Source organism: Trichechus manatus, unplaced genomic scaffold, assembly GCF_000243295.1.
Source record: "Trichechus manatus latirostris isolate Lorelei unplaced genomic scaffold, TriManLat1.0 scaffold00009, whole genome shotgun sequence".
NCBI classification, from domain to species: Eukaryota; Metazoa; Chordata; class Mammalia; order Sirenia; family Trichechidae; genus Trichechus; species Trichechus manatus.
Genome location: NW_004443945.1, coordinates 8,692,538 through 8,720,104, shown reverse-complemented (window position 1 = coordinate 8,720,104; position 27,567 = coordinate 8,692,538). Strand labels below are relative to the sequence as shown.

General features: G+C 35.6%; 1 protein-coding gene across 1 annotated transcript in view; it reads left to right on the top strand.

Annotated features, from left to right (window-relative positions):
• Positions 1-27,567, top strand: part of PKHD1L1 (PKHD1 like 1) — a 194,385-nt gene that overhangs the window by 163,725 nt on the left and 3,093 nt on the right. The window contains exons 61-76 of the mRNA XM_023725912.1: positions 344-473; positions 1,272-1,393; positions 4,059-4,149; positions 6,617-6,765; positions 6,847-6,969; positions 7,729-7,840; positions 7,923-8,039; positions 10,095-10,260; positions 11,939-12,171; positions 12,367-12,534; positions 15,045-15,202; positions 17,919-18,054; positions 21,964-22,308; positions 25,102-25,253; positions 25,665-25,811; positions 26,144-26,297. Of these exons, the coding sequence (XP_023581680.1) occupies positions 344-473; positions 1,272-1,393; positions 4,059-4,149; positions 6,617-6,765; positions 6,847-6,969; positions 7,729-7,840; positions 7,923-8,039; positions 10,095-10,260; positions 11,939-12,171; positions 12,367-12,534; positions 15,045-15,202; positions 17,919-18,054; positions 21,964-22,308; positions 25,102-25,253; positions 25,665-25,811; positions 26,144-26,297 (2,503 nt within the window). The remainder of the gene's footprint in view (positions 1-343; positions 474-1,271; positions 1,394-4,058; positions 4,150-6,616; positions 6,766-6,846; positions 6,970-7,728; positions 7,841-7,922; positions 8,040-10,094; positions 10,261-11,938; positions 12,172-12,366; positions 12,535-15,044; positions 15,203-17,918; positions 18,055-21,963; positions 22,309-25,101; positions 25,254-25,664; positions 25,812-26,143; positions 26,298-27,567) is intronic.

Below are 27,567 nucleotides of genomic sequence, written 5' to 3'. Positions count from 1 at the left end.
CAGCAGGGGGTTCCACCCATTCATGCATTTATTTATGGTTGTTAAAAAAACTGTAGAAAAAGTAGCACAGATAAAAATATAAATGCTTCGAAAAATCCATCAGAGTTTGTTTTTTTCTTTTATAACTGCATTTAAGGGAAATATGTTTTTGCTTTATTTCATCATGAATTCAGGGTGTATGGAAAGTTCCCTTGTAGAAAAGACCTAGTGAGAAAACATCTCATTTAATGGAAAGTAAATTGTCAAGGGTTATTTTCTGAAAATCATCCTACTTCAAATATTTTTATTTAAATATGTTTTAATTTCACTTGCAAAATGTTCAATGAGTCCCGATGTTTTATAGATTCAAGAACATGGCTCATCTTATATTCGAGGCTGTGCTTTCCACCATGGCTTTTCCCCAGCAGTTGGTGTGTTTGGGACTGATGGATTGGACATAGATGATAACATCATTTACTTTACAGTGGGAGAAGGTAATATAATAATATTTTGGTTCAAATCACATGTATTTCTGAAGCAATTTTATGTGTAAACTCTAGAGTTGTGCTGTATAATTGATATTTCTGCAAGGATGGAAATGTTCTGTATCTGCACTGTCTAATATGGTTAATTAATAAGCCACACATGACAGTTGAGCACTTGAAATGTTGCTACTGTGACTGAGGGACTGAATTTTTCACTTTAATTGTTATTAATTTAATTTTGTACTTAATTCAAATTTAAATCGCCACGTGGTTATGGCTACCCTGTTGGACAGTGCAGCCCTCGAACATGAAGAATTATTAACAGACTCTGATTACATGTAAGTTATCTAGTCAGTAATAGCTTAAATTGCTATTATCTTAAAAATACTCTTCATATATCGATAACAAAAATTATTTGCAAATAAAGGCTATTATTTTATAAAAAGTTATATACAATTTTAGACATGTTATCTTTTCTTGAATATCAGTATAAAGCATAGTGAAAACATACTTCATGTATATAAAAATCATGTGTGTGTTTGTTAAAATCTGAAGTGGAACCCATGAACCCACATATTTCACAAGCACCCTAGGGGATTCTGATTCAGGTGGTATATTAAAGATGTGGTCTCAACTATCAAAGGTCATAAGACTCACTCTAAAGTCTAAGGGGATCATTTGTCAAGCATCTCTAGCAAAATAATTTCATGGAAAAATTGAAGACCTTCCTCATAGTCTCTATTAAAAATTTACATCTGTATTTTGGGGCATGCTCACTCTTTCTCTTTCTTTCTTTCTTTTTAACAGGAATAAGAATATGGGGGGATGCCAACAGAGTCCGAGGAAATTTGGTTTCACTTTCGGTTTGGCCAGGAACCTATCAGAACAGAAAAGATTCAAGTTCAACTCTCTGGCATGCAGCAATTGAGGTAGTATAAACAAATTTATAATTTATAATTGCCTTCCTGCAGATTATAGTTTCTGCAAAAATTGTTTAAGTCTCAAAATGTTGACAATTATTTCTTCCATAGATATAACTGGTAAAAATGAGCCAACTAAAGGAGTGAATGAACTTTCTTAAAAGATATGATATCCACTTGTTGGTGTTAGGTGCTGTGGAGTCGTTTTCCACTCATGGCGACCTCGTATTACAAAGAAGAACTGCCCCATAAGGCTTTCTTGTCTGTAATCTTTATGGAAGCAGATCACTAGTTCTGGATGGGTTTTAACTTCTAACCTTTCAGTTAGCAGCTAAGCTCTTAACTCTTCGTGCCACCAGGGCTATACTTACTGTTGAGTTTTTCTATTGATGTCCATTTGTTTAAATAGTTTTTATTTCTGTGCTCCTTCAACATTATTCAACACTTTAGAGTTCTGATTTCAGAGTCTCTCTCCTACTAGTTGATGGAGTGCCTTGAACATATTACTTAACTCTCTGGTTTTAGTTTCCTTCCTCATATGAACAATTAGAATGATAGACTATAGAATCTCTAAAATCCCTCCCTTGTCTAAAATTGTTTTGATTCTATATTCAAGGTTATTTACACTTATCTAATATTACTAATTGGACCCTTCTTGGTTCCCATGAGGAGCCCTGGTGGTGCAGTTGTTAAGAGCTATGGCTGCTAACCAAAAAGTCGGCAGTTCAAATACACCAGTCACTCCTTGGAAACCTATGGGGCAGTTCTACCCTGTCCTGTAGGGTCACTATGGGTCGAAATCAACTCGACAACAATGGGTTTTTTTTTTTAATTTTTGATTTTGGTTCCCATGACGTTTCTTCAATTATTGTAGGTCTTTACTTAGATGTGAAGCAAGATTGAAACCCAAAACCAAACCCACTGCCATCGATTCCGATTCATAACTACCCTATAGGACAGAGTAGAACTGCCCCATAGGGTTTCCAAGCCTGTAAAACTTTACAGAAGCAAATTGCCACATCTTTCTCCTGTGGAACAGCTGGTAGGTTCAAACTGACAACCTTTCGGTTAGCAGCCAAGTGCTTTAACCACTGCACCACCAGGCCACTGAAGCAAGATTGCAACAAGAAAATAGAAAGTACAGAAGAAACGCTTTGGAGGAGAAGATAGTCAGCTTTCTCTGGTTTTTATATTATTTATATATCCATGAGAAACAAAAGGAATTTAAAATAGGCCTCTCCAAAAGCAGGATCAGGACTGAGTTTTGTTTTTTTATAACTATTTATAATTACTTTAAAGTAAAATTTGAAAGCCTGAAACTTAGAATACACTTACGAGGTAAAAATGTTCTCTTGTCATCTATTTATAGATGTTAGAATGCAATCAAATGTCAATTCAAAATCTTTAAAGTTAACTATGGCTTTTGAAAGAAAATGGTGTTTATTGTACATTTATGGATTCCATTTGATGCTATTTTTATCATTATCTTTAAAAATGAGGCTATTTAATATGATTTAAATGATGGAGACTTTTGTCTGTTTTGCTGACACCACAGGGAACAATTAACCCTTCTCTGCTCTGTACTTTTACTTCCTACCACTTTGGCTTAGTTTATGAAGTCAGATTGTTTTGCAATTACCTAACATTCATGCTAACCTAGTTTTTTATTATGGCAGATTTTATTTAAACTAATGAATGGCTTTATTGAATCTTATGGTTTTTTTCTTAATAAATCAAATTGGTAACAGAATAGAACAAAAAAGAGTGATAAAATACTTATAATCTTGCTATCATACTCACATTTGATCTATAGCTTATAAAAAACTATATCCAGTGGATTCTGCGACTGAAATAAACAATAATCTCTTTAATACAGTTTTCTAACAAAGTCCAGCATATACTACCCAGTGATGATTTCACACCAAGAACCTAATGTAATTTTTTCCTAAATTTTATTTATTTTGTTGTTATTGAGAGTATACACAGCAAAATATACACTAATTCAATAGTTTCTACAGGTACAAGTTAGTGACATTGATTACATTCTTCGAGTTGTGCAACCATTCTTACCTTCCTTTTCTGAGTTGTTCCTCCTCATTAGTATAAACTTACTGCTTCCTAAGGTTCTTATCTAATCTTTTGGGTAGCTGTTGTCAATTAGATTTCATAGAGATAGTTCTTATAACAGCATGATGCTCAAGGCAGATCTTTTTTTACTAGTTAAACTAAACTATTGTTCAGTTTTAAGATGACTTCAGGGGATATTTTTGGATTAAGGTTTAAAGATTATCTCAGGGCAATAGTTTCAGGAGTTTGTCCACCCTCTGTGGCTCCAGAAAGTCTAGAAGCCATAAAAATTTGAAATTCTGTTCTACATTTTCCCTCTTTTGATCAGCATTCTTCTATGGAATTTTTGATCAAAATGTCCAGTAATGGTAGCCAGGTATCATCCAGTTCTTCTGGTCTCATGGCAAAGGAGGCAGTTGAACCTAATGTAATTTTAATATGTCATTTGTAATATGTTGGAATGAGGAGAGCAATGAATTAAATTTTTCCTTTTGAAAGTGTAGTCATAATTATAAGTGTTTTCCTACGTATATTACAAATGTGCTCTCATTGTATAATTGTTTGTGAAACAGCCTGACCCAAAGCATTCTCTTTATCATTTCACTAGATAAATAGAGGGACCAATACAGTCTTACAAAATAATGTAGTTGCTGGATTTGGAAGGGCAGGATACCGCATTGATGGTGAACCTTGCTCAAGTAAGTCATTTGGAATAGAATAACCATAACTAGGCTGTAACTTGTCCATATTTGTTAGAAATCAGTAACTACTGTTGGTCAGTTCAATACATGATACCTCTTTCTTCTGTGTACTGAAAGAACTCAACATGCTGAATTATTTCAAGCTAACATTTAGTTAAAAGAAAAATGGATAGGTTTTTAAAGATAACTTTGTTTTTCAAGTTTATTATCCAAAACTATAGCTAACAACAACTTCAGTTCTTGATTTGGTTGGTATTTGAACCATAAGTATCTTATCCCACTACTACTTTCATTTTTTTTTTAGACTTATAGAATCTCTAAAATCCCTCCCTCATCTAAAATTGTTATGATTTTAGATTCAAGGTTATTTACATCTCTAAACAGCACTTCTAAGCATGTCTATAGGAATATGCCACTATTCTGTGTTATGAGTTGGAATCGACTCAACAGCAACAGATTTTTCTTTTAATTTATATGTTAAAAACTGCTAGCATGAAAAAGTCAAAGGATGTGAACAGAATTCTCAGATATATTTCTGTCTATCAGATTAGTAAAAATCAAGAACTAACTGAACAGCTAATCTCTTGGCAAGGCTGTTGGGAAATGGGAACATTTATACATGGTGGTTGAAGGACAAAATGGTATATAAATCCTACATAGAAGAATCTAGCAATATCTGCCAAAAGTACAGGTGCATTTACCTTTAACTCAGCAATCCCACTTCTGATAATCTAGCTAAGAGCTGACTCTACAAAATTAGGAAATTATTTGTGAACAGGGTTATTCATCCCATCATAGTCTACCCTGTGTCTAATCATGGTAAACTAGTTGTATAAACTTTGGTAAAGCCAAATGTTGAAGCAGTTGTTGTTGTTGTTGTTGTTGTCAGGTGCTGTTGAGTCAGTTCCGACTCATAGCAACCCTATGTACAACAGAACAAAACACTGCCCGGTCCTGCGCGATCCTCACAATCATTGTTACGCTTGCCCATTGTTGCAGCCACTGTGTCAATGCATCTCGTTGAGGGTCTTCCTCTTTTTCACTGACCTACTTTACCATGCATGATGTCCGTCTTCAGAGACTAGTTCCTCCTGATAACGTGTCCGAAGTATGTGAGATGAAGTCTCGCCATCCTTGTTTCTAAGGAGCATTCTGGTTGCACTACCTCCAAGATAGATTTGTTCGTTCTTTTGGCAGTCCATGGTATATTCAGTATTCTTCACCAACACCATAATTCAAAGCCGTCAATTCTTCTTCGGTCTTCCTTATTCATTGTCCAGCTTTTGCATGCGTATAAGGCAATTGAAAACACTATGGCTTGGGTTAGGCGCACCTTAGTCACCACCATAAGTGACCCTGTTGGTATTTGAATACCGGTGGTATAGCTTCGCAGCAACACGCAAGCCCCCACAGTGTGACAAACTGACAGACACATGGGGGATTGAAGCAGTAGGCCCCTCTAAAAAAAGAACAAGAGCTCTGTGTATTGATGTGGCAATATCTCCAGAATATTCTTATAATACTGTTTTGCAGCTAGTCTGTTTTGTGGAAGAAAATAATATATTGATATTGTTTGTGTTTACATTAAAAAAAAAACACTATATACAGTTCTCTGCCTTCATCCTCTTGGAGAAACAAGGCACTTTATGTGGGTTACCTCCCTTCATCTTGAAATAAACTGCTTAGGCATTAAAACTTTTTACATATGAGGAAATTGAGGTTCTAAAAGGTTCAACAACTTTCCCAAGATCATACATACATTAATTCAACAAATATTTAATGAGCCCCTGTCTCTATAATACCTTCTAGGCTCCAGAAATATTCTAGATGGTGAATGAGTTAGACACAGTGTCTTCTCTTAAAATTTACAACCTAGCAGGAGAGAGGAGATAGATAATACGCAGATCAGTAATCAATAAAATAGCAAATGAAAAAATTTTAATTGCAACATAAAGTGACTACTTTGAATCGAATATCAGGGAAGGCCTTCTAAGGAGGTGACCCTTAACTTGAAAATGAATGACCAGAAAAAAACTGGAACAAAAGGCACACTGGGGAAGCATTTCACTAAAACAGCAAGTGGTATTATTGTGTTTTAAGTTTAGGCTTGTTTGGATCCAGACTCCATGCTTTTCTAACAAAATACGTGTTTAGTTTAATCAGATGCAGTAAAGCAACCTTTTGCAAATGATTTTACAGTTATTTTCAATAACAATGAAGAGACAAATTAGAAAGAGTAAATAGTAAATAGAGAAAACCATAAATGGCAGAGCCATAAAAAATATTATTTTACATAGATACGTATATACATACATATATATAATTCAGATGTAAGCTTTAACAAAGTGATCAAATTTATATATATATTTTTGAAGAATTTTATTAACTTTAGCTGATATTGCTTATTAAAATTGCATAACATGACTTGTGATATTAATTCTGTGTTTCTTTATTTCCTTTCAAGGCCAGTCGAGTCCCATGGAAAAGTGGTTTGACAATGAAGCCCATGGAGGTTTATATGGTATTTATATGAACCAAGATGGCCTTCCTGGATGCTCTCTGATACAGGGATTTACCATTTGGACATGCTGGGATTATGGAATTTATTTTCAGGTAAATGTGATCCACGATGGTGATTGTATATTGTCTTTTATGATTTCCTTAGTACTATGTAACCTACAAATTGTATTACAGACCACAGAGAGTGTGCATATCTCTAACATGACCCTGGTTGACAATGGAATGGCCATTTTTTCAATGATTTACATGCCAGCTGCTGTATCTCACAAAATTTCCAGTAAAAAAGTGCAAGTTAAGGTAAGAAATAAATACAGCCTCACAACTCTTTGAGTGTAAAATTATTGAAGAGTTAGTAAGAATGATCTCCTTGACTTCTACCCTTGGCTAGTCAACACCTCCCTGCCTTTGCTCTCATTGGCCTCTGCTGGAAGGTTTTCATCCCTCTGTCTCCTATCCCCTCTCTCCACCTCTTCTTACTCATCACCTGTTCATCTTGCAACAGTTGGTTAAATTATTCACTTCTTATATGAAACCTTTCCTGAACCTGCTTAGGTGGTATTGATACTCCCTCCACTTTTGTTCCTACTGTACTCTGGACAGAAGTCCCTGTGTGGCACAAATGGTTTGCACTCAACAACTAACCTAAAGGCTGGTGGTTCAAACCCACCAGCTGTGCCATGGAAGAAAGGCCTGGCAATCTGTGAATATTACAGCCAAGAAACCCTATGGAGCAGTTCTAATCTATAACACATGGGGTCACCATGAGCCAGAATTGACTCTACAACACTGGGTTTGGTTTTTGTTGGTACCTTGGACATTTTTCTGTTATAGAAACATAACATGTCATTATATATAACTACAAATCTGTTGTCCCCCTCCCACTTTGAGTGTCATTCCACTAAGGGCAAAAAGCATCTTTGTTTAATGAATGATCTACTTCTTGAAACTTTTAGTTGTCTTTTGCTATAGTGGAATACAGCATTATTCATCATTATATTTTGATTTAGGAATAGCTATTATTAAAACTATACTATTCAACTTTTTTTTTTTAAATAGAGATCGTTAATTGTTGGAAGCAGCCCTGCATTTAATTGCTCTGATGTCCTAACTAATGATGATCCTAATATTGAACTTACTGTTGCCCACCGGAGTTCTAGACCTCCATCAGGTGAAAATTTTGGAAACCTTAATATTAGTATTCATATGAACATATATTCAAATTTCATTAATTTTTTTTTCTTCTGTAAAAGGTGGGAGAAGTGGCATTTGCTGGCCTACTTTTGCTTCGGCACATAACATGGCACCCCGGAAGCCCCATGCAGGAATCATGAGTTACAATGCCATCAGTGGCCTTTTGGATGTCTCAGGTAAGTTTAAATATCATCCTTTGCTCAATTAAGCTCTATAAAGAATATGTAGAGTATTACTAATAATGTTTCATAGTTAGTAAAAAATAATGATTTAAATGAAGTTTTATATGAACCTGCTCAATATGACAAGCAAAGAAATCAGACATCAGAGTCAATTTCAAGAATGGTTCCCTGGCAAAATCCTTATATATTGAAGATTTGACATTTAATTTTCTTTCTAAAATATTATTTAAAGACGCTGGTATAGTGATTTAATATTAATTAATTTCTATAATTTATAAAAACCTTCTTATATAAGTTTACAACCTTAAGAGACATTTTAGTGATTTGCCAATTTCCACAACTAGTAGCAGAGCTGGGATTAGAAACAAGATCTCCTGACTCAAAATTCACTACTCTTTCACTGAACCAGGCTGCCTCCTTAGAAATGTAAAATAATTATATATAAATTACTGTCAAGAACACATAAGCTATTTTTCCATTTTGTCTTTAAATACCCTGTGCCATTCTATATTTCAGTTTAGCAAATCTCCCTTCCATGATAATTTTAACCAGTGTCTCTTCAAAATAAAGCAGTTCAATAAATTAGACATTTAAGTTTTGACATATTATTCCCAATGAGTTTAAGTCCTAGAATTGTGAAACATGTGACCATCATTTTTCAGTGTTACTTGTCATGGTGATACCTTTGGAGAAAATCATTTAACATGCATTATAGGTTTTAATTGAACATATATTGCTTTTAATAAAAAGATATTCTGGAAGATTATAAATAGCATATAGGAGTAAAAATTTCTTTATTAATTGGAGTCTTATGAATGAAGTTTCTTGAAGGAACACAAATAACTGTTTTTCTTTTAAAACATATCATTTGAAAAGATAATATATGAATGATGGTTGTCTTAGGTTGGATGCCCTAGAAGCAGTGCCTTAGATGACAATTTTTGTGCAAGTGGTTTCTTGAAGGAGTGCTCTCAGGAGAAAGGGAGTCAGGGAAACAATAGGGCAAGAGAAACTGCTAAGCAAGGAGAAATAGCTTCACTTGATCCTGCCAAGAGCTCTGAAGTGTAAATTGCACCACTGAGTTGACTTCACATTTGGTGGGGAAAGGAATCTGGCCTTTCATACTCCCATATTAGTTAGTCATTGGTTGCTGGCACTCAGAGTTTTAAATCCTATGTGATGGAAGAATACCCCATATTGACACACTCCCCCTTATCCAGCTTTATATTCTGTCCCCCTTGACCCAATACCATCACAATTCACTCTCAGACATATTCTCCTGGATCCTGCCAGTACATTTTAGCCAAGTTATGCAGCTCCTTTTGTGTATAATTCCTCTCTTTTGCTCTCACAATACTGTTCTTTGCAAAGAGGGCAAGAGAACAATAATGTTTTAATAATTTGCATTAAAAATCACCCCCCAAATTTAGGAACTTTAAATATGATTAGCTCATATTCTGTGGATTGGCAAATTGCTCAGCTGGGTGGCTCTCCTGCTCACCTCACCTAGACTTAGTCATTAGATTGGTATCAGTTTACAGGGTGGCTAGGGGCTGGTTAGTCTACGATAGCCTCACTTCCATGTTTGGTGGTTGGTACTTGCTGATGGTTGGCCCTGGCCATTGGCTAGGATGATGGGGGTGATAAAACCACATGTCTGCAGCAAACTAACCCAAGGTTATTTCTATGCTGGAAATCACATAATTCCCAAGAGCACCAAGAGAGAACGGACGCTAATATGCAGTCACTTTTCAGATCTTTGTAAATATCATGATTACTATCGGCCCATTGACCAAAGCAAGTCATGTGGCCAAACCCAGAGACAGTGTGGGAGAGCACTACTCAATGGTATGGATACAGAGAGGCAACAGTCTACCACAGATAGCCATAGACTTGCTAATATAAGTGGTAGACTTATCCACCACATCAAGCAAGAGCTCTATGTTCAAGGTAGTTCCAAAGGATGTGTTTGGTGAAATGTGCATGAAATGAATCTGATTTTACCTTTTTTCTATAGAAAAGAATTTTTTAATTATTTGTTTTTTTTAGGTTTAACATTTGTTGGATTTAAGAATGTTTGTTCAGGTGAAACTAATGTAATATTTATTACTAACCCTTTAAATGAAGATTTACAACATCCAATCCATGTGAAGAACATACAGCTGGTTGATACTACTGAACAATCAAAAATACTTATACATAGGCCTGATATAAGGTAAAATATATGAAAACTCAGTTTTTCTTTCCTATTTTTATATTTTTCCTTTTCACCTTTCCTTGCCACAGATCTGAGAAAGTTGCTATATTAAAATAACTGCTAATTTCTACAAAACTTTAATCAGCATTATGAAAATTAAGACTATTTAATAACAAATCTAAGTGTTCTCAGTTAAGCTTAAGAAGCTGGGCCTTAATATGTCTGTTTTCTCACACTATTTTTTTCCATGCATTACCAGTAACATTGTCATTAAATAAAAGATAGATATGGGGTCAGAAGTGTGTTCCACATTAATATCTCTCCATCAGTAGTCATTAAGGGGGAAGAGACACCTCTATCATTTCTTCTGTTTTCCTTTCTGGTTTTGCTACTAATTACTTTCTGATTATCACATGTACCTCAACCTGTGCTTAGAAATTAAATGTCAGTCATTATAATCACTGTGATTGTGAATATGCAGAAACTTTGAACAGTGATTTTTTCTAATCAGTTGGTATCAGAATATTTCTAGAAGCTCATCACTTAGATTCTAAGTCTTAAAGGAATATAGGCAGTAACTACTACTTTTCCTAAGAGGCACAGGCCAGGAATTCAGATATCAGACAATACTGGAGTAAAAAAAACCTTTCTATTAGAGATCTTGGACCATTTTCAGTTATAGGGGGAAAGACAAGAAATAATGCTGTCTAATTAAATAGACATCTCTTCAGAGAAACACAGTATTTCATAAATAGTTTGATTTGGTCTGATTTTGTTTTGACGACAGCCTAACACCTATTCATCTAATAATTGTTGCACTGCAGTGTTTTTTGACTCTTTAGAGTCCCTCTCCACTAGAAAACTATTAGCTCTTATTTAGTGTTACTGAATCTTTCAGATTTAATATATAATTTAAATATTTAGAACATAAAGAAAATATTGCATTTTCAAATATAATGTTTTTGAATTCTGTGCTTGCAGTGGTTGCTCTCCCAGATTGTCTTTACCAGGCAGTGCACTCATTCCCTAAATTCTCTAAAAGTTGGCAAATAACAACCCAGTTTCCCCTTCTTAGCCAAGTGCCCTGTCTGTTTATGTATATAGGCAAAGGTCTGCATGAATATGTATTAATTTGCAATTGCTGATGAGCCTAAGAGCTTGATAGGAAGGTGAAGGGGACTGAACTTTTGTTAAATATTTATATTATCTTATAATAAGCATGCAATACTTTTATAATTTTTAAAAACACACTAAAAAGAGAAAGAAGGAAATAATAATGAAGACTTTCCTGCCAAAGTAGGCATTTTATATGTCCTATAAAGCAAAGTAACCATTCACAAGCTCTATAGGGCAATATCAGCATATTGTAAGCAATGCATAAATAGGAAATCTACCCTTCAACAAAATATGGATTAGCCAGATGGAATTCTAATTTTATATCCCACAGGTATAATGTGTCCTTTTGAAATGTTAATGAATTCATAATAATAGACCAAGTCAACACAATGGAAAAACAGACCTCATTATAAAGATAATTATATATGCTACTTGGTCCCACTTTGAATCTTTTCTGAAATGACAGGATTCAATCAATCACTTTTTTTTGATACCCATTATCAAATATTCAAATTTCTCTCTAAGAGCAAGGGAGGAATACTAAATCTAAGTATTCATTCCTTTCACCTTTTCTCAACAGTAAGGTGAATCCATCTGATTGTGTAGACATGGTTTGTGATGCCAAAAGGAAATCTTTTCTTAGAGACATGGATGGCTCCTTTCTGGGGAATTCTGGTTCAGTGATTCCTCAGGCAGAATATGAATGGAATGGAAACAGCCAACTTGGAATTGGAGATTACAGAATTCCTAAAGTGATGCTCACATTCCCTAACGGAAGTAGAATTCCTATTACTGAGAAAGCACCTTATAAAGGTAGGTTGGATCTTATTCTGTTGTTAATCCTGAACTTTGTTAAACAAAGTATATCTTTTATTTTTAATGATTGATGTACTCAACCAGTAACTTAGATTTCCTACTTAATAATCTTCTATAAAAAGAAAAAAACAATATATGGGTACTTATGCAAAGAGATTCCTTTTCATTGCTCAAATATATACACGTTTCTAGGAATTATTAGAGATGCAACCTGTAAATACATTCCAGAGTGGCAGAGCTATCGGTGTTTTGGGATGGAATATGCAATGATGGTTATCGAAAGCCTGGATTCTGACTCAGAAACTCGAAGACTTTCACCAGTGGCTATAGTGAGCAATGGTTACGTTGATCTCATTAATGGTAAGTTTTCAATGAAAATGAACTAGAGTTACTTAAAGCATTCACTTTTTATTAAAGCATGGTACCATTTCATAAATTATTTTCCACATAAAACTAACAAACATCAGAACTTCCTTTGCCTTCCATTTGTAAGAAAGATCTATGTGCAGGGGAGAGACATGACTCTTTAGCAGTCTCCCATACTAGACAGCCAGGTCAGTTGTTCCAAACTGACCATTAGAAGAAGAGGCGCAAGGTGGGAGGACTTATTCCTGAAGTGATCTTCATGCGTATATTAATAACATGGCATAAATATTTTGAAGAAAAAAGTTAGCCTGAGCATCTCCAAAAAGACAATTTGCCTTACATAAATTAAAAAACTGATAATTTGATAATGTGGACTATCTGAGTAAGCGTTTTCCTAGCCTACTCATTTTTCATTCTCATGAATCTTCTGAAGACATCTTGAAAACAATGTGCTTTTCTCATCTCTGATTTCTTTGACTGTCAAGAACTGCTTGATAAGCTCCAGACTCTAGGTTCCTTCAGTTTGGGTTCCAGGTGGCTCTAGTGCAGAAGGAAGGTAATGGTCTCCATGAGGGATCCAGATCAACTTAGGAGACCAAGCCTTTTTAAGTGAGTTAAAGGTGCTGAAAACATAGTCCAGGAACTTATTGTGTATCCTTGAAATGACACTGGGGGCTCAAAGATTAGTCCCCATGCTGGGTTAGGGTCTCTCATGTGCTGAAAGGCCATATACCCTGGATCAGACAGATTTCTGTGCCTTGGCAGTATCATAATATGCACTAAAAAATTCTAGGATTTAACAAAATAACCAATACCCCACAAAAATGTAGATTTTTAAAACTTGTTAAAGAGAATAGAATGAATTAGGATATCCCGTAGAGTTTGATGATTTTAAGTATCTCCCCACATCTCCCACCCCAACATACAATCCGCTTGATTTCTGTGACCTGAAATCAACCCATAAATGCCTTCCTTCAGATCTTGCCAAGCAGAGAGATTATGGGAAATCTTAGAGCAGTAAGTAAATAACAGAGATGTTTTCAAATTGCTGTTTTATGTGGTGGAGGAAGATTTCATTGTGTTTATTTTTACATTTCCCTTTTCTGGCAGTAAACAGAAGTTTTCCATCTTCAAAGTGACATAAAGTTTGTCTTTAAAATGAATTTAAATTTTTGAAAAATGACCGTCATTTTAAAGAAAAGTCTTAAGCCAGTAATAATAGCGTGTCAGAAATCATGAAGGCATTAGAAGAATCACTGAAGCTTAGAATGTGCTGCACTAGCCGGGGGAAAAAATTGTCCCAAGATACAAGTTATTGAATCCCACTAACATTTTGTTTTAAATCTTAATATTTGGTTTTATTTATTTTTAAAATATGACTTTTTGTCACTGAATTTTTCATTTCATATGTAGAAGCCTTTTTATGTTTGTTTTCAAAACCCACAAAGAAAGTATATTTTAAAAGTAGAATTTATATTATGGATGCTAAGGCAAAGGTTATGTTTTCCTTGAGCTTTAGAAGTACATATTGATTTAAAATTCAATTGAAGTTCAGTTATAAATATTGATAATACTTCCAAGTGAGCTAGGAAATTCAGCAAAGCTAATGAATAAATACATCAATAAAATTCACCGTTCCATATTTTACTCAATGTTTCATATATGTATAATCCCAGCCACTTTAAAACTGAAGTGAAATAGAGAAATGTGCTATGCAAGTCAGGTCAGACCTGTTCTGGAAATATCTGGATTCAGATAGAAAAGTGTCCACAATCTCCTGACTTTCTAGAGGGTTTATAGACTTGTTCTCAGAATACTTCAGTTGTTAGTCCTCAAATACACACTATTGCAATGCTTATGTATATACTACCTATAATCAAAGTCCTTAACGAAATTTATTTAATTAAAATACAATAGAGGATGATTGAAAAGTGTCATGCTTAAGTGTTTGTTGAATATGTAAATTAATGAACAAATGAGTGAGTAAAAGAAAGAGTTGATGAATCCATCTAAAAAAAAAATACAAAATGTTATCTTCCACATGCAGACCCCATTTTTAACATACTAATTACAGCACGTTTCTCAGCAAAGAGCCTGAGAAAGTTGATTCCCTACCCAAACTCAAATTTGATAGGCAGGAGAAAAGATCAAGCTTTTTTTTTAATCTCTCACCTTGGGACCTGGACTTAAATGGCAAAAATGATTGTTAGAGATAGATGTAAACCTATTATTTTCCTCAATGACCTTCCATGTAATCCTCATCAGTATGTCACTTTACCCTTCTTATCCTGGGCAGTAAAACTAAAGATAATAGAGAGGAGTTGCTTCCCTGTGTTTCTTTTTAAGGCAGTGTTTGAGAAATAGCTTGTATGGGTTGACAAACAGTGGGTATAAATGCTGACCTTGACCACTGTAATTTGTTTTTAATACAATTACCCTTCAGATATTGCACTAATAGGAAGTAACAATACAGGAACATGAACTTTGATTTTGTGTGGATTCAGGCCCACAGGATCATGGCTGGTGTGCCGGATACACGTGCCAGAGAAGACTGTCCCTGTTTCATAGCATTGTAGCTCTGAACAAATCTTATGAAGTTTACTTCACTGGCACCAGCCCTCAGAATCTTCGACTGATGTTACTTAATGTTGACCATAACAAGGTAAGGCAAGATGGAAATAATTTCTGAGAGTCATTGGTGTTGATTATTTGCACATAATCCTATCTGCTAAGGACAATATTTCTGGCCCTGTCCTCTAGAACGTCATCAGCCTAACAGCTCATTGCCAAGGACCATCAGGGTATTACTAAAAAGGCTATTAACACAGGTTCCATGAATCTAAACACATGTATGAGTACCAAACCCTCCCATATACACTTGATTCTGCTTCTCCATATATGAGGTGTGACTGTGAGACCTATGGTTTATGTAATTAGCAAGCAAATCTGAATTTTTACATAAAAATAGTACCCCGGTCAAAACTAGTCACTTGGAATTATGTATTTATTCTACAATGGTACTATTATTTGTAAATGTCAGAAATATTTACTTGGGATTTACTTCAGAGATTGTAGTACATTATTAAAATATCTTCAGTAATGTCAAATCTTTGCTGTAAAGTGAATTCAGCTGTGTCCATTAAAGCTCTATACTCTAAGACATTTGGAAAGAGTGTGAGGTTAAGCAGTAGTTTTAAAACTTAGATTTGCTTTTCTATGACTGTGAGACTAAAAGTTCCAGAGTGTCAGAGATGTGGAGAAAGGACAGTGATGAGATGAATCAGAGAGAGGAGTAAAGACAGGAGCCATCTCCTCCTCAGGTGATAGCAATCCCAACCTTTCTGTTGCGCAAGAGAAAACCTTGGAACCATTCTTCACTCCTCTCTTTCTCTTAAAGTCATCTAATCCATCTGCAAATCCTGTTGACTCTCCCTTCAGTAAACCCAGACTCTGACCACTTCTCACCACCTGCACTGCTACCATCCGTTTGAGTCACCATCATCTCTTATCTGGATTAAGGCAATTGTCTCCCAACTCATCTTCCTGCTTCTACCTTTTCCCCTCTGTCTTAGTTATCAAGGGCTGCTATAACAGAAATACCACAAGTGGATGGCTTTAACAAAGAGAAATTTATTCTCTCACAGTCTAGGAGGCTAGAAGTCCAAATTCAGGGTGCCAGCTCCAGGGAAAGGCTTTCTCTCTCTGTCAGCTCTTGGGGAAGGTTCTTGTCATTAATCTTCCCCTGGTCTACGAGCTTCTCAGTGCAGGGACCCCGGGCCCAAAGGACGCGCATGCTCTTGGCTCTTCTTGCTTGGTAGTAATGAAGTCCCTCTGTCTGTCTGCGGGCTTCTCTCTTTTATATCTTAAAATAGATTGACTCAAGATACAGCCTAATCTCGTAGATTGAGTCCTGCCTTATTAACACAACTGCCTCTACTCCTGCCTCATTAACATCATAGAGGTAGGATTTACAACACATAGGAAAATCGCATCAGATGACAAAAGGGTGGACAATCACACAATACCGGGAATCATGGCCTAGCCAAGTTGACACACGTTTTTAGGGGATAGACGGTTCAATCCGTAACACCCTCTATAGTCGATTCTCACAACAGTAGCCGGAGAGATACTTACACAAAACATAAGTCAAATCAGTTCACTCCTCTGCTCAAAACCCTGCAATAATTTCCCCATTTGCCTTTGTATAAGAGCTAGAGTCCTCACAGTGGCCTCCTAGGCCATATGGGAATCTCCCCTACCCCTTACCCCTCTCTCTTCCTCTTCTTCTCAGCCACACTAGTCTCCTTACCATTTCTCAACATACCAGGCAAGCTGCCACCCTGGGCCTCACTTTTAGCTATTGTGACTGCCTGGAATATTCTACCGTAGGTGGCTAACTCACCCACCTCCTTCAGATGTTTGCTCAAATCCTACCTCTCAATACCTCTCCCAGTTTGGCTCTTCCAATTACTCTTAAACTCTGCTCTAACTTCCCTTTTTTCCATAGCACTTATCACCTTCTAATATGCTTCATATATTATTTCTGTTACTGATTGTCTCCCTCCCCACTCTAGAATGTAAGCTCAGAGAAGTCAGAGATTTTGCCAAAGACTGGACTAGCACCTGGCTCAGAGGAGATATTCGAGTTTTGGTTTTAGAAAAATTGAGTGAAAGATAATATTTTTAATTTTAAAAATAAGAATGGTAACTACAAAGTAATATGACTGTTAATATTCTGAGCCTCTGAAGACAATATCAAAAGAGAATTCCAAAACTATATTTAGTTTCCTGGACTCTCTGTCCCCTGCTTATTAATACCTCCCTGCCCTTACAAAAGCCAGTCTCCTTACTTTATGGTTATATCTCATAGCATGAAATGTAAAGAAAATAAACATGAAAAATGAACAAAATTGAATCAAAGAGGATAGTTATTTTGACTTGTTTTTATTAGGCTTACTACCACATTTTTCTCAGAGATAAGCTTTTTTTTTTCCAGCATTGATGAAGTACCTAATTTTGTGTGGTGCACATTATACAGAGCACTATTGAGCACTACCTCCCCCTCCCCCTGGCTTTGAAAGCTTCTACTGTACTTTTTTACCTTTTGAAGGAACACTTTCTTTAATTTAGAGGTACTCCTCTAACCATTTTTCTCTTACATTACATTTTCTACTGTCGTCAGTTAAGAGTTAAGTTGTAATGTCTATATGAATGGATGACTGTAAGCCTATTTTTAAATTTTAGTTCTTTATTCTAAATCCATAAAAGTTAGTTTTAATAATTCACAGGTTTATGCAAGGACATTTTTTAAGTGCTGAATTCTAAATATTCTGTTTCATTGTTCTCTTAAGACAAAGAATGTTGTTTATTTTTAACAGGCTGTTCGAGTGGGAATTTTTTTTTCCACACTTCAGCGTTTGGATGTCTATGTGAACAATTCATTGGTCTGCCCCAAAAATACAGTATGGAACCCCCAACAGAAACGGTGTGAACTTAATAGGCACCTGTATACAGGTATTTCCCCAGGAAAATATAGTCCACATGGTATATGTTCTTAAAGCCCAAAGCAAACCCACTGCCGTTGAGTCGATTCCAACTCACAGTGACCTTATACGACAGAGTAGAACTGCCCTATAGGGTTTCTAAGGTTGTAATCTTTTTAGAAGCAGACTGCCACATCTTTCTCCTGCAGAGTGGACGGGAGGTTTGAACTGCCAACCCTTTGGTTATCATCCAAGCCTTTAATGTATATGTTCTTAGTTACCTCTAAAATCCTTTGTAGTGTTTCATTATTAAAATTTTAGTTTTAATAGAGGGTTACTATGAATCTGAATCAAATCGATAGTGTTCAACAACAGCAGCCATTGAAGAATGTAGGAGAAAATAAGTTTTTTAGCCATAGTCCACCAAATACAAAGATGTGCTCATTTATAACATATGTCCCCTGAAAGATCACTCTTGATGGAACCTTTATCTATCTGCACACATGCAGATGTAAGGTTCTGTGCATGATGGACATTCCTTTGCTCCCTGGGAACTTTTTCAGTCTATATAACATGGATTCAGTTATTCCTATGTACATGAAAGATTTTGCTTAGAATGTCTACCCTATTTCAGCTTTATTTTTTTTTCATAGCGGTCAGAGCCTAAATAAATTAGAAATCACCAGATGTATTGCCAAAAAAGCTAGTATATTGCATCAACTGAACCCCATGAAGTAGATAGGGTAAATTTAACTCGATTTAAATGAAATATTTGAAAAAAGCTAAACTTGCCCATTTGCCTGTATTTGTAAAACAAGGATTTAACTCTGTTCATTTAAATCTTTTTGTTAGACTGACCAGGGTCATACGTGCCATCTCCACATATGCTACTTATTATCATTTGTATATGTACCCCATAATCTTGGCTAAACATTTCATAAACGTGTGCTGTAGATCATAATATAAACTGGACATGTTAGTATGAATAGGTAACCCACATTCTTTACTATTTTTGGAGCAAGCCCTCTTTCGTCTAATAATATAGCTTATGTTTCCAGAGGCATTACTATGTGCCAGGCATTATTCTGAGAGCTTTACATACACTAGCTCATTATATTCTAATAACAGTACTATAAGGTAGGCATGGATGAGTAAACTGAAGCACAGAGGTGAAGTTATTTGTTGAGGTCACAGATCTGGTAAGGACAGAACAAGGGCATCTATTGTAGAACCCATGCTTTTAGCCACTGGGCTATATTGCCTTCTTATAAGCTAAGAGTCAGTAATATCACTTCTTATGTTCAAATGATTGTACATATTTACAGCTTAATTTTTTATAATCTTTAACTATTTTTTAAAACAATACTTTTGGTGCCAAGTGCTATATAGTTCAAACTCAGGAAATTAGAAACCTTCCCAACAGGCAGAATTTAATATAGAGAATTGATTACACGGGTGCCGAAGGGCTGGAAAAGCAAAAGGGACAGTATGATATAACAGGGATATTAACTAAAGAAAGATGCTACCCCACTCATGGGGCTGAAGGAACAAAGGGAAGACGTGGGAGATAGATATATATTCCTGTACTTATTCAAGTTCAGTCTACACTGTTGTGTAACTACAAATGTTGACCTTTTGACTTCCAATTCTTAAATGAGAAATTTTAAAACTTGAAAAGCTTTCTTTACCCTAAGAGTGTAGTGACATAGCAGAGTGTTTAAGGCCACGGGATTTAGAGTGAGACAAATTTAACTTCAAACCCTAATCCCTTCCTGTTACAAGCTGTGTGACCATGAACAACTTTGTTAACTTGACTAAAACCTGAGTTTACTCATCATTATAATGGAAATAATAGTTTACTTATTGTGTCTTGAACATTATCTGGACCACAGTGATGCAAAATAAATAGTGGTAGATGAACTTATTTTAGTAGTAATGGCATTAATAATAATACATTTGTTTGTTTTATTTATAAGTATCTTGCCCACTATGGATCTGCAGCAAATATTTAATCCTAGACAGACATCTCCAGCACCCATTGCCATTAATATTAGCTTGTTTTCCAATACTATAGCAGCTTAAATAAAATAATAAATAAGGGAGATAGGTTACAAATAAAAAAAGTTAGGTTTTAATTCCAGTTTTACAGTGCCTTCTAAGTTTCCCCAACATTTTAGTCATTTTTTAAAAATAATAACACTGCTCTCTTGTAGATCTGTTTTTTGTTGTTGTTATTGTTGCTGCTGCTGTTGTTCTTTTTATGGAATAACAATGCTTTTTATGAACTTGTTGCATTGGCACTTGGGATGCCAACTAATATTCCTGTGTTACAAATCTAAACATATTTTTGAGTTACTCAGAATGTTTTATTATTGTGTATGTCTCTGCTCCTTCCATTACATGAGAAAATTACCTAGGATAAATGAGTATCACCGTAGCTCGAGAAGCTTGAACTTATACAAAAGCACATTCATTAGATTCACAAAATGTTCCAGCCAAATCACATCTAGAATTTATACTAGTTGGTGCTAAAGAAATACATATAGTAATAATGAAATGACTTTTTAATGCTACAGTCTATTACATTTGTAAGAAACACTTTCTTGTTTCTAAAATTTAATATTTCTTTTTCTCAGTAAGCCTCATTATGAGATGTGGTGAGAAGCTGCATGTCCATTATATCACTATTAAATAATACAACCTTTGGGATTAATATGTGTTAGTGAATTTATTACAACCCTTCAGGCATTGTTGATACATAAAATCTTATAACGTTTATTATATAAGATTTTATATATACAAAATTTCAATCGCTTGTCCAAAAGTCAGTTCCCTATTTTTTTTTTACAGTAACCAAAGATTTTTCATGCTGAGACACAAGCCTGTTCCACTGGTGTAAGATCCTTGTGAGATGTTTTAGTTTAATATACTTTGTTTTTTTTTTCCTTACTTTTTTTTTTTGTTAAAATTGGAACCTACTGCATTGTAGATATTCTTTTAAGAGTTGGTATATAGCGCCCTGACAGGGAACACAACAGAGAGTCCCTGATGGAGCAGGGGAAGGGTGGAATGCAGAACTCAAATTCTAGTAAAAAGACCAGACTTAATGGTCTGACTGAGACTGGAAGAACCCTGGAAAGCATGGCCGCCAGACTCTCTGTCAACTGAGAACTAAAACAATTCTCGAGGCCAACTCTTTAGACAAAGATTGGACTGGACTGTGGGACATAAAATGATACTCGTGAAGGGTGTGCTTCTTAGCTCAAGTAGATACATGAGACTACATGGGCAGCTTCTGTCCGGAGGCGAGATGAGAAGGCAGAGAGGATTAGGAGCTGGTTGAATGAACCCGGGAAATCAGGGGTGGAAAGGAGGACTGTGCTGTCACATATAGGGAGAGTAATTAGGGTCGCATAGCAATGTATGTATAAACTTTTGTATGAGAGACTAACTTGAATTGTAAATGTGCACTTAAACTACAACAATAAAAAATAATAAAAAAGAGTTAGTATATATTACTGCATAAATTAGATGGCTACTAAAGTTAAATTTATATTTTTAAATTACCGAATACCTTGGGTCAAGGCTTTGAAATTCTCAATGTATAAATGGCATTACTAGTACAGTATAGGCTGTGAGTTAATTATTAAAGTTTTTCATTTACACCATGTCTATAGCTAATTGTTTTAAATAAATGTAACGTATAATTATTATTAATGGTATTATATAAAGGATTGACTTTAATTTTGCATCAGTTCTTTAAATGCTTTTGTTTTTAATATACATCCATTCTTATGAAATAGTTGTCTAAATAAAGAATGATAATGTTGAATTGTTTCAGAATTTTCAAAATTCAAAAAAATATTAAATACTGCATGGTAATTGTGATAAACAATATAAATATGTTTAACTCTGCTGTTTTGGCCTTTTTTCTATATAGAACAATTCCTTCCTACCCTGAATTCCACTGTCCTTGGTGAAAACTACTTCGATAGAACCTACCAGATGCTTTACCTTTTGGTTAAAGGAACTATACCTGTTGAAATCCACACTGTTGCAGTCATATTTATTTCTTTCCAACTACCTGCTGTAACAGAAGATGATTTTTATAGTTCCCGTAATCTGGTTAGAAATCTCGCCTTGTTCCTAAACATACCAAGTGACAAAATCTATGTCAGCAGCATAATACGAAGGAAGAGTTTGCGAGCAAAGAGATCCACCGGACTCACAATTGAATTAGAAATTGGAGATCCTCCCACTCAGTTCATAAACAATGACATTACAGGTAAGAGTAGTGGAGGTCTGAGATAGAGAAATGTAGTTACCAAATCCACATCCACAAATAACCCTATCAGTGTCTGGTGAGCCAGGCCTCAGGAAACCCCACCACCCCTGCGCCCAGAGCCCACAGAACCTTTTCCCTTCTCTGCTTCTGTAATCTCAAACAATTTTTGACCTGTAAAGGAATTTCAGTCCCTATGTTTTATTGCAACAATTGATAAATTTAGCAAAAGAATTTGACCTAATATGGAAGATCCAGGAAGGCCTACCTAAAGAAATGATATTGTAACTGAGAGATTAATCAATGCAAAGAGGAGGGGTAGAGGGAAAAGAGTGTGTCAGGCTGAGGAAATGGTTGATAAGAGTTTGTCTGAAGAACTGGAAGAGGTCCAATAGTCTGGAGTGGAGGGAGCCAGGAAGAGCAAGCTGCTGGAGATGAGGCTGAACCGTAGGCAGGTGCTAGATCCTGGAGAGCTTTGTAAGCCAAAAGAACTGTGGACGTTTTCCTAAGGGTAGACCCTTGGAGATTCTGAGCAGTGGAGTGGTGGGTTAGATTTCCATAGTGAACTCACAAATGCAGATGTGCAAAGAACGTGTTCTTTATTTCTTACAACTGATTAAATCATCTTCACTAGCCATCACCTCCCCTCTGTGTTCCTCGCTTCCCATTACTAGGTTATCAGGGATAAAAATAAGCCAGACTGTCCCATCAGAGGCATCTCTGCTGGTTTAAATCATTTCCCTGGATGACTCAGTTTGGGCATTTGGGTAAATGCTCAACCGTTCAGATTCTAGCTCTCTTATCTACTTCTCTCAAAATGGTGTCTGTATACCAAGGGGCTCTCCTTCTCAGGGCTTTGGATTCAGCATAATTTAGCCTCTCATTAATTTAGTCTAGGAGTGTAATGGGTTTATGGTGTATACACAGATGGCTCAGTGACTCTTTGAAATCCCTGGCAAGCCCTTAAATGTAGCAGGGTCCAAAATTTACAGTATTAACCACTTAGATGTTCAAAGAAACTGTGGCTTATTTCTTGTATATGATCTAAATTTCTTCACACTCAACCTCTATAACTCCCTATCCTCTTAAAGCACTTTTAATTTGTTAGTCAGACATATCCAGATAGGTATAGGATAGGGGCAGGGTGCAGGGACAGGCTAATGGCATATTTCCCAGACATAGACTGGGATAGGGTTTCCAGTCTCTAGGAAAGCCCTATAACTTGGCTTGGGACAATATCACAGCAGCATTATTGGGAAGCAGCAAGAAAGATGTGCATGCAGTGGTACTCCTGGCTCCCCACAGCCTTCTCATAGTGTCAGAATATCCATAATTCCAGGATATCTTAGAAAGGGGTCACAAGTGCTGAGGAGACCTCTGTACAGGCAGAGTCCTTGAGTCAGGAATAAGAGAACTTCAAGTTAAGGTCTTTGGTTTCTAGGTGGCAGTCAACAGTAATGGATGCCTTCTCATGTCAATCGGAGAGAGGGAACCTGTTTACAGTGAAGACCAGACCAGACCTGTCACTCTGTACCAAAAGCCAGTGAGGACAAAGTAGTAGTAGTATTACATGGGCATGAAGCACCTTTGACCTGCTACCACCTGGGAAGCCATCTTGGAGAAGAGTGTCATTGAGGAAGTGAGGGAAATCTGAAAGACTGAGCATTTATCCAAAAGAGACTGAGTCACTCAAAAGAGACCTTTTAAACTGGGAACTGAAATTCCCCAAGACTGTGGTTTTCAGTGTCATATGAAACCCACTGCCTCAAAATATTGTCTCCTTCTTCCTGGATACACTAAGTCTCATGGCTTAGCCTTAGTGGAAGAAATTCAATGATAAAAGTCCTCAGTGCTTGACTCTTGATTAACAAGGTGCAGGATACGTAAGAATGAAGGATTAGCAAGGCCTACCATACTCCAAAGTGTTATTCTGGTTACAACTGTTTTTTTAAAGATCACTCTGACAACAGGTATGAAATGGAATGGAAGGGGGCGAGAATGGATATAAGGAAACCAGTTTAGAGACTGGTTTAGTAACCCCAGGGATGATGGCATTGACTAGGGTTATAGAGGGGGAACAGAGAGATTTAGAAATTGGTAACTGATTAGATATGATGTGGGGATAGATGAAATAGAAGAAGGGATCAAGGAAAAAGTGTCAGGCTTCTGACAAAGGAATATGGTGAATGGAAGCGCCGATTCATAAGCTAAGGAGCACTATCGATCGGGGCAGCAGTTTTAAGAGGAAGAACCCAGACTTGGCAAACTAGAAAAAGAGAACAGAAACTATATATGTCTTTAGAACTAACCTTGACAATTGTCATATGTCCAGAGAAAGTAACATTTTGTTGGTAATTTAATGACAACTTTATTATCTTATTAATATACATACTGTCAATTCGATGGATACTGATTATTCTTCTGCTCCAAAATCAACACTTTTTTTTTAAATAATATGCATTGATAGACATACATGATGGTACTTCACTTCTAAACAAAGAGTGATGTGGGAAAGTATCAAATTCAAACATATTTTACCGCTATGCCTCCATTCAATTTTCTTATATATATATATTTTTATTTTAATTACAGCTTAAAAACATATTCTACAGAGTTCTTCATTTTCCCAGCCTCAGTAATATGATTTTAGCATGTTTAGCTCAGGGTACAATTAGAAAGCCTTAGAATTCTATAACGTGGATAGAGCAGTGCAAATGAAACTGAAGAGAAATAGTCACATGTTCTCACAATTCTATATTCCAATAATCCAGATGTCATAATATTGTTTCCCCATAGATCAGATGCAATTATCTGAACTCCAGGAAGTTGCTGATTTACTTGGACAAGCTATAATCTTAGAAAAACTCAGTAGTGTCCTTGGATTTAATGTCTCTTCCATGTTTATTACTAATCCTATCCCCAGCCCAAGTGATTCTGGCTGGAATAAGGTAAGAAAATGCAGCTAGAAAATATCATCTTAACTCTTTTAAAAATTGTTACTTAATTCTTATTTTAACTTTCATGTGGTATTTCAAGGCAGTAATTTAGAGGGCATCTCTTTCTAATTTGCCATTGGCTATTTTTTTATGGGATCATTAAGAAGATAATAAAGTAAATGGAAAAAGGAGCATATATTTAAAAAATTGTTTATTGGTACAAACAGTGCTTTGCTTTGAATATTTATAACAATGCTTCATGAATTCTATCTAGAGGAAGTATTGTAATAATATTAATTTCACATATTGAACATATTTTTTAATAAACAATGACTATTACACTTAACCTGACTGAGATACATTAGCTGCTGACTGCAGTTTATCATGTGAAAAACCCCTTTTGTTATTCCTGTCCATTTACAGGTGACTGCCCAACCAGTTGAAAGGTCTGCATATCCTGTTCATTATGTGGCCTTTGTGTCCTCGCTCTCAGTTATCACTCAGCCAGAGGCAGCACAGCCAGGAAAGCCATTTTCCCAGCAGCCTTCAATAAAGGCAGTAGATTCTGATGTAAGTCATAATTCAGAGCTTTATTTAAGTGAAGGAATTAAGCTATAAATTTTAGACAGTGAGTCAACTTAATTAATCTTGATACTCTTGCTACCTGAGGATTGCACTGCCTCTCAGAAGTTGGACTAATGCCAGTGGATATCATCTTTAAACAATTAAATAATGTTCTTTTTAAATGAATTTGTTCTGCTGCTTATATTTATGAATTCTTTGAATGGGAAAAGGGAGCTTCCTTAGATTTTAAATTTATAATGAAGGTTATGTTTCATGTCTTAAAAAAAAAGTGAGTAACAAGACAATTGTTACATTTCTCTACTTTTTTTTCCCTTTAGGGTAATTGTGTATCAGTTGGGATTACTTCACTTACTTTGAAGGCCATACTAAAGGACTCCAATAATAACCAAGTCAGTGGTCTTAGTGGAAATACAACAATTCCATTTAGCAGCTGTTGGGCCAACTACACAGACCTTACTATTCTTAGAAATGGTGAGTGTACTATTTTGCATCCTCACATGTGTACCCATAAATTGAGATAGTTATAATTTTCTTTTAATGAACAAAGCATGCTATATTACTCTAGCCAATAAATTATAGAAATCAGAATGCTATACTCTGTTTTATTTCAATATATATTTAGTCTAGCTTATAAAATTATATTTAACATGCGAAACAGAATAGAAATTAAAATAAACAAGGGAATTAAGACAGATAATTTAAGTATATATATGTGTGTATATATATCAGAATTATATCATGATTTACATTTTTACATTTTCTTTTTTATCTATTTGTGTATTTTTCTAAATTTTCTCACTAAGTATGTATTAAATTTATAATAAGAAAAATTAATATATGGATTTTCAAATTCCAGAAAAGAAAGGATAAGGTAGGTACATATAGCTTTAATGTCCCATGCGAGAGTTCAGAGTTGGGCTGGAAAGCTGGCTCTAATCTTTCTAAAATCCAATGCAAAAGAGAAAACATGAACATTGCCATGACTTACAGTATCCATCAGATAAACAAACTGGTTTCTATGGAGAATTATAACTTGGTCTGAGATCAGAAAAAAGTATCTCCTCTGAGTTCTTATAAAGCGTACTCAATGAATTTGTACTAAGCAATAGCTTCAACATCGTTACAGTAAATACAGCCATAACTTTCACAGTGATGCTTCTTATATTTCCTCTACGTGGGGTGATGACATAACTCCAGTTAGTAAAAACCTTACTAGTGGGGTCAAAATGAGGTATCCAAAAAACAGATCTCTACTGCTGATGCATTGTAGAGTGTCTAAACCGATGAAATGGATGAACTGCTATCCCTGAGACTGGCTTCCATTATTCTGTTTACTTCAAACTGGGGCCCATTTAAGACCTTTAGAGGCACTGACATCTGAAAAAGTTATATATAGTGGCACTCCCTACTTCTCACCACTGCTCTCTCCTCTCAAACACACACACACACACACACACACACACACACACGCACACACGCACACGCACGCACGCACAAAGTCAGTATAAAAACAATAATAAAGACTGAAATAAGTCAAATAAACTCCAACAATGGTCTTAGTTTTTTCCATAATAACTATCAAAACCTAAAATCATTCCAAAGGAATTTTTTTCTTTCCTTTTGTTTCCTCATACTTTGGTGATGCTCTACACCAGATATGTTTGGTCTGCCTTCTGGGTAGAACGTCTCAGTGTGTCCAATAATAATCAAATGACAATGAGTTCAACACTGTGGTCTAGTA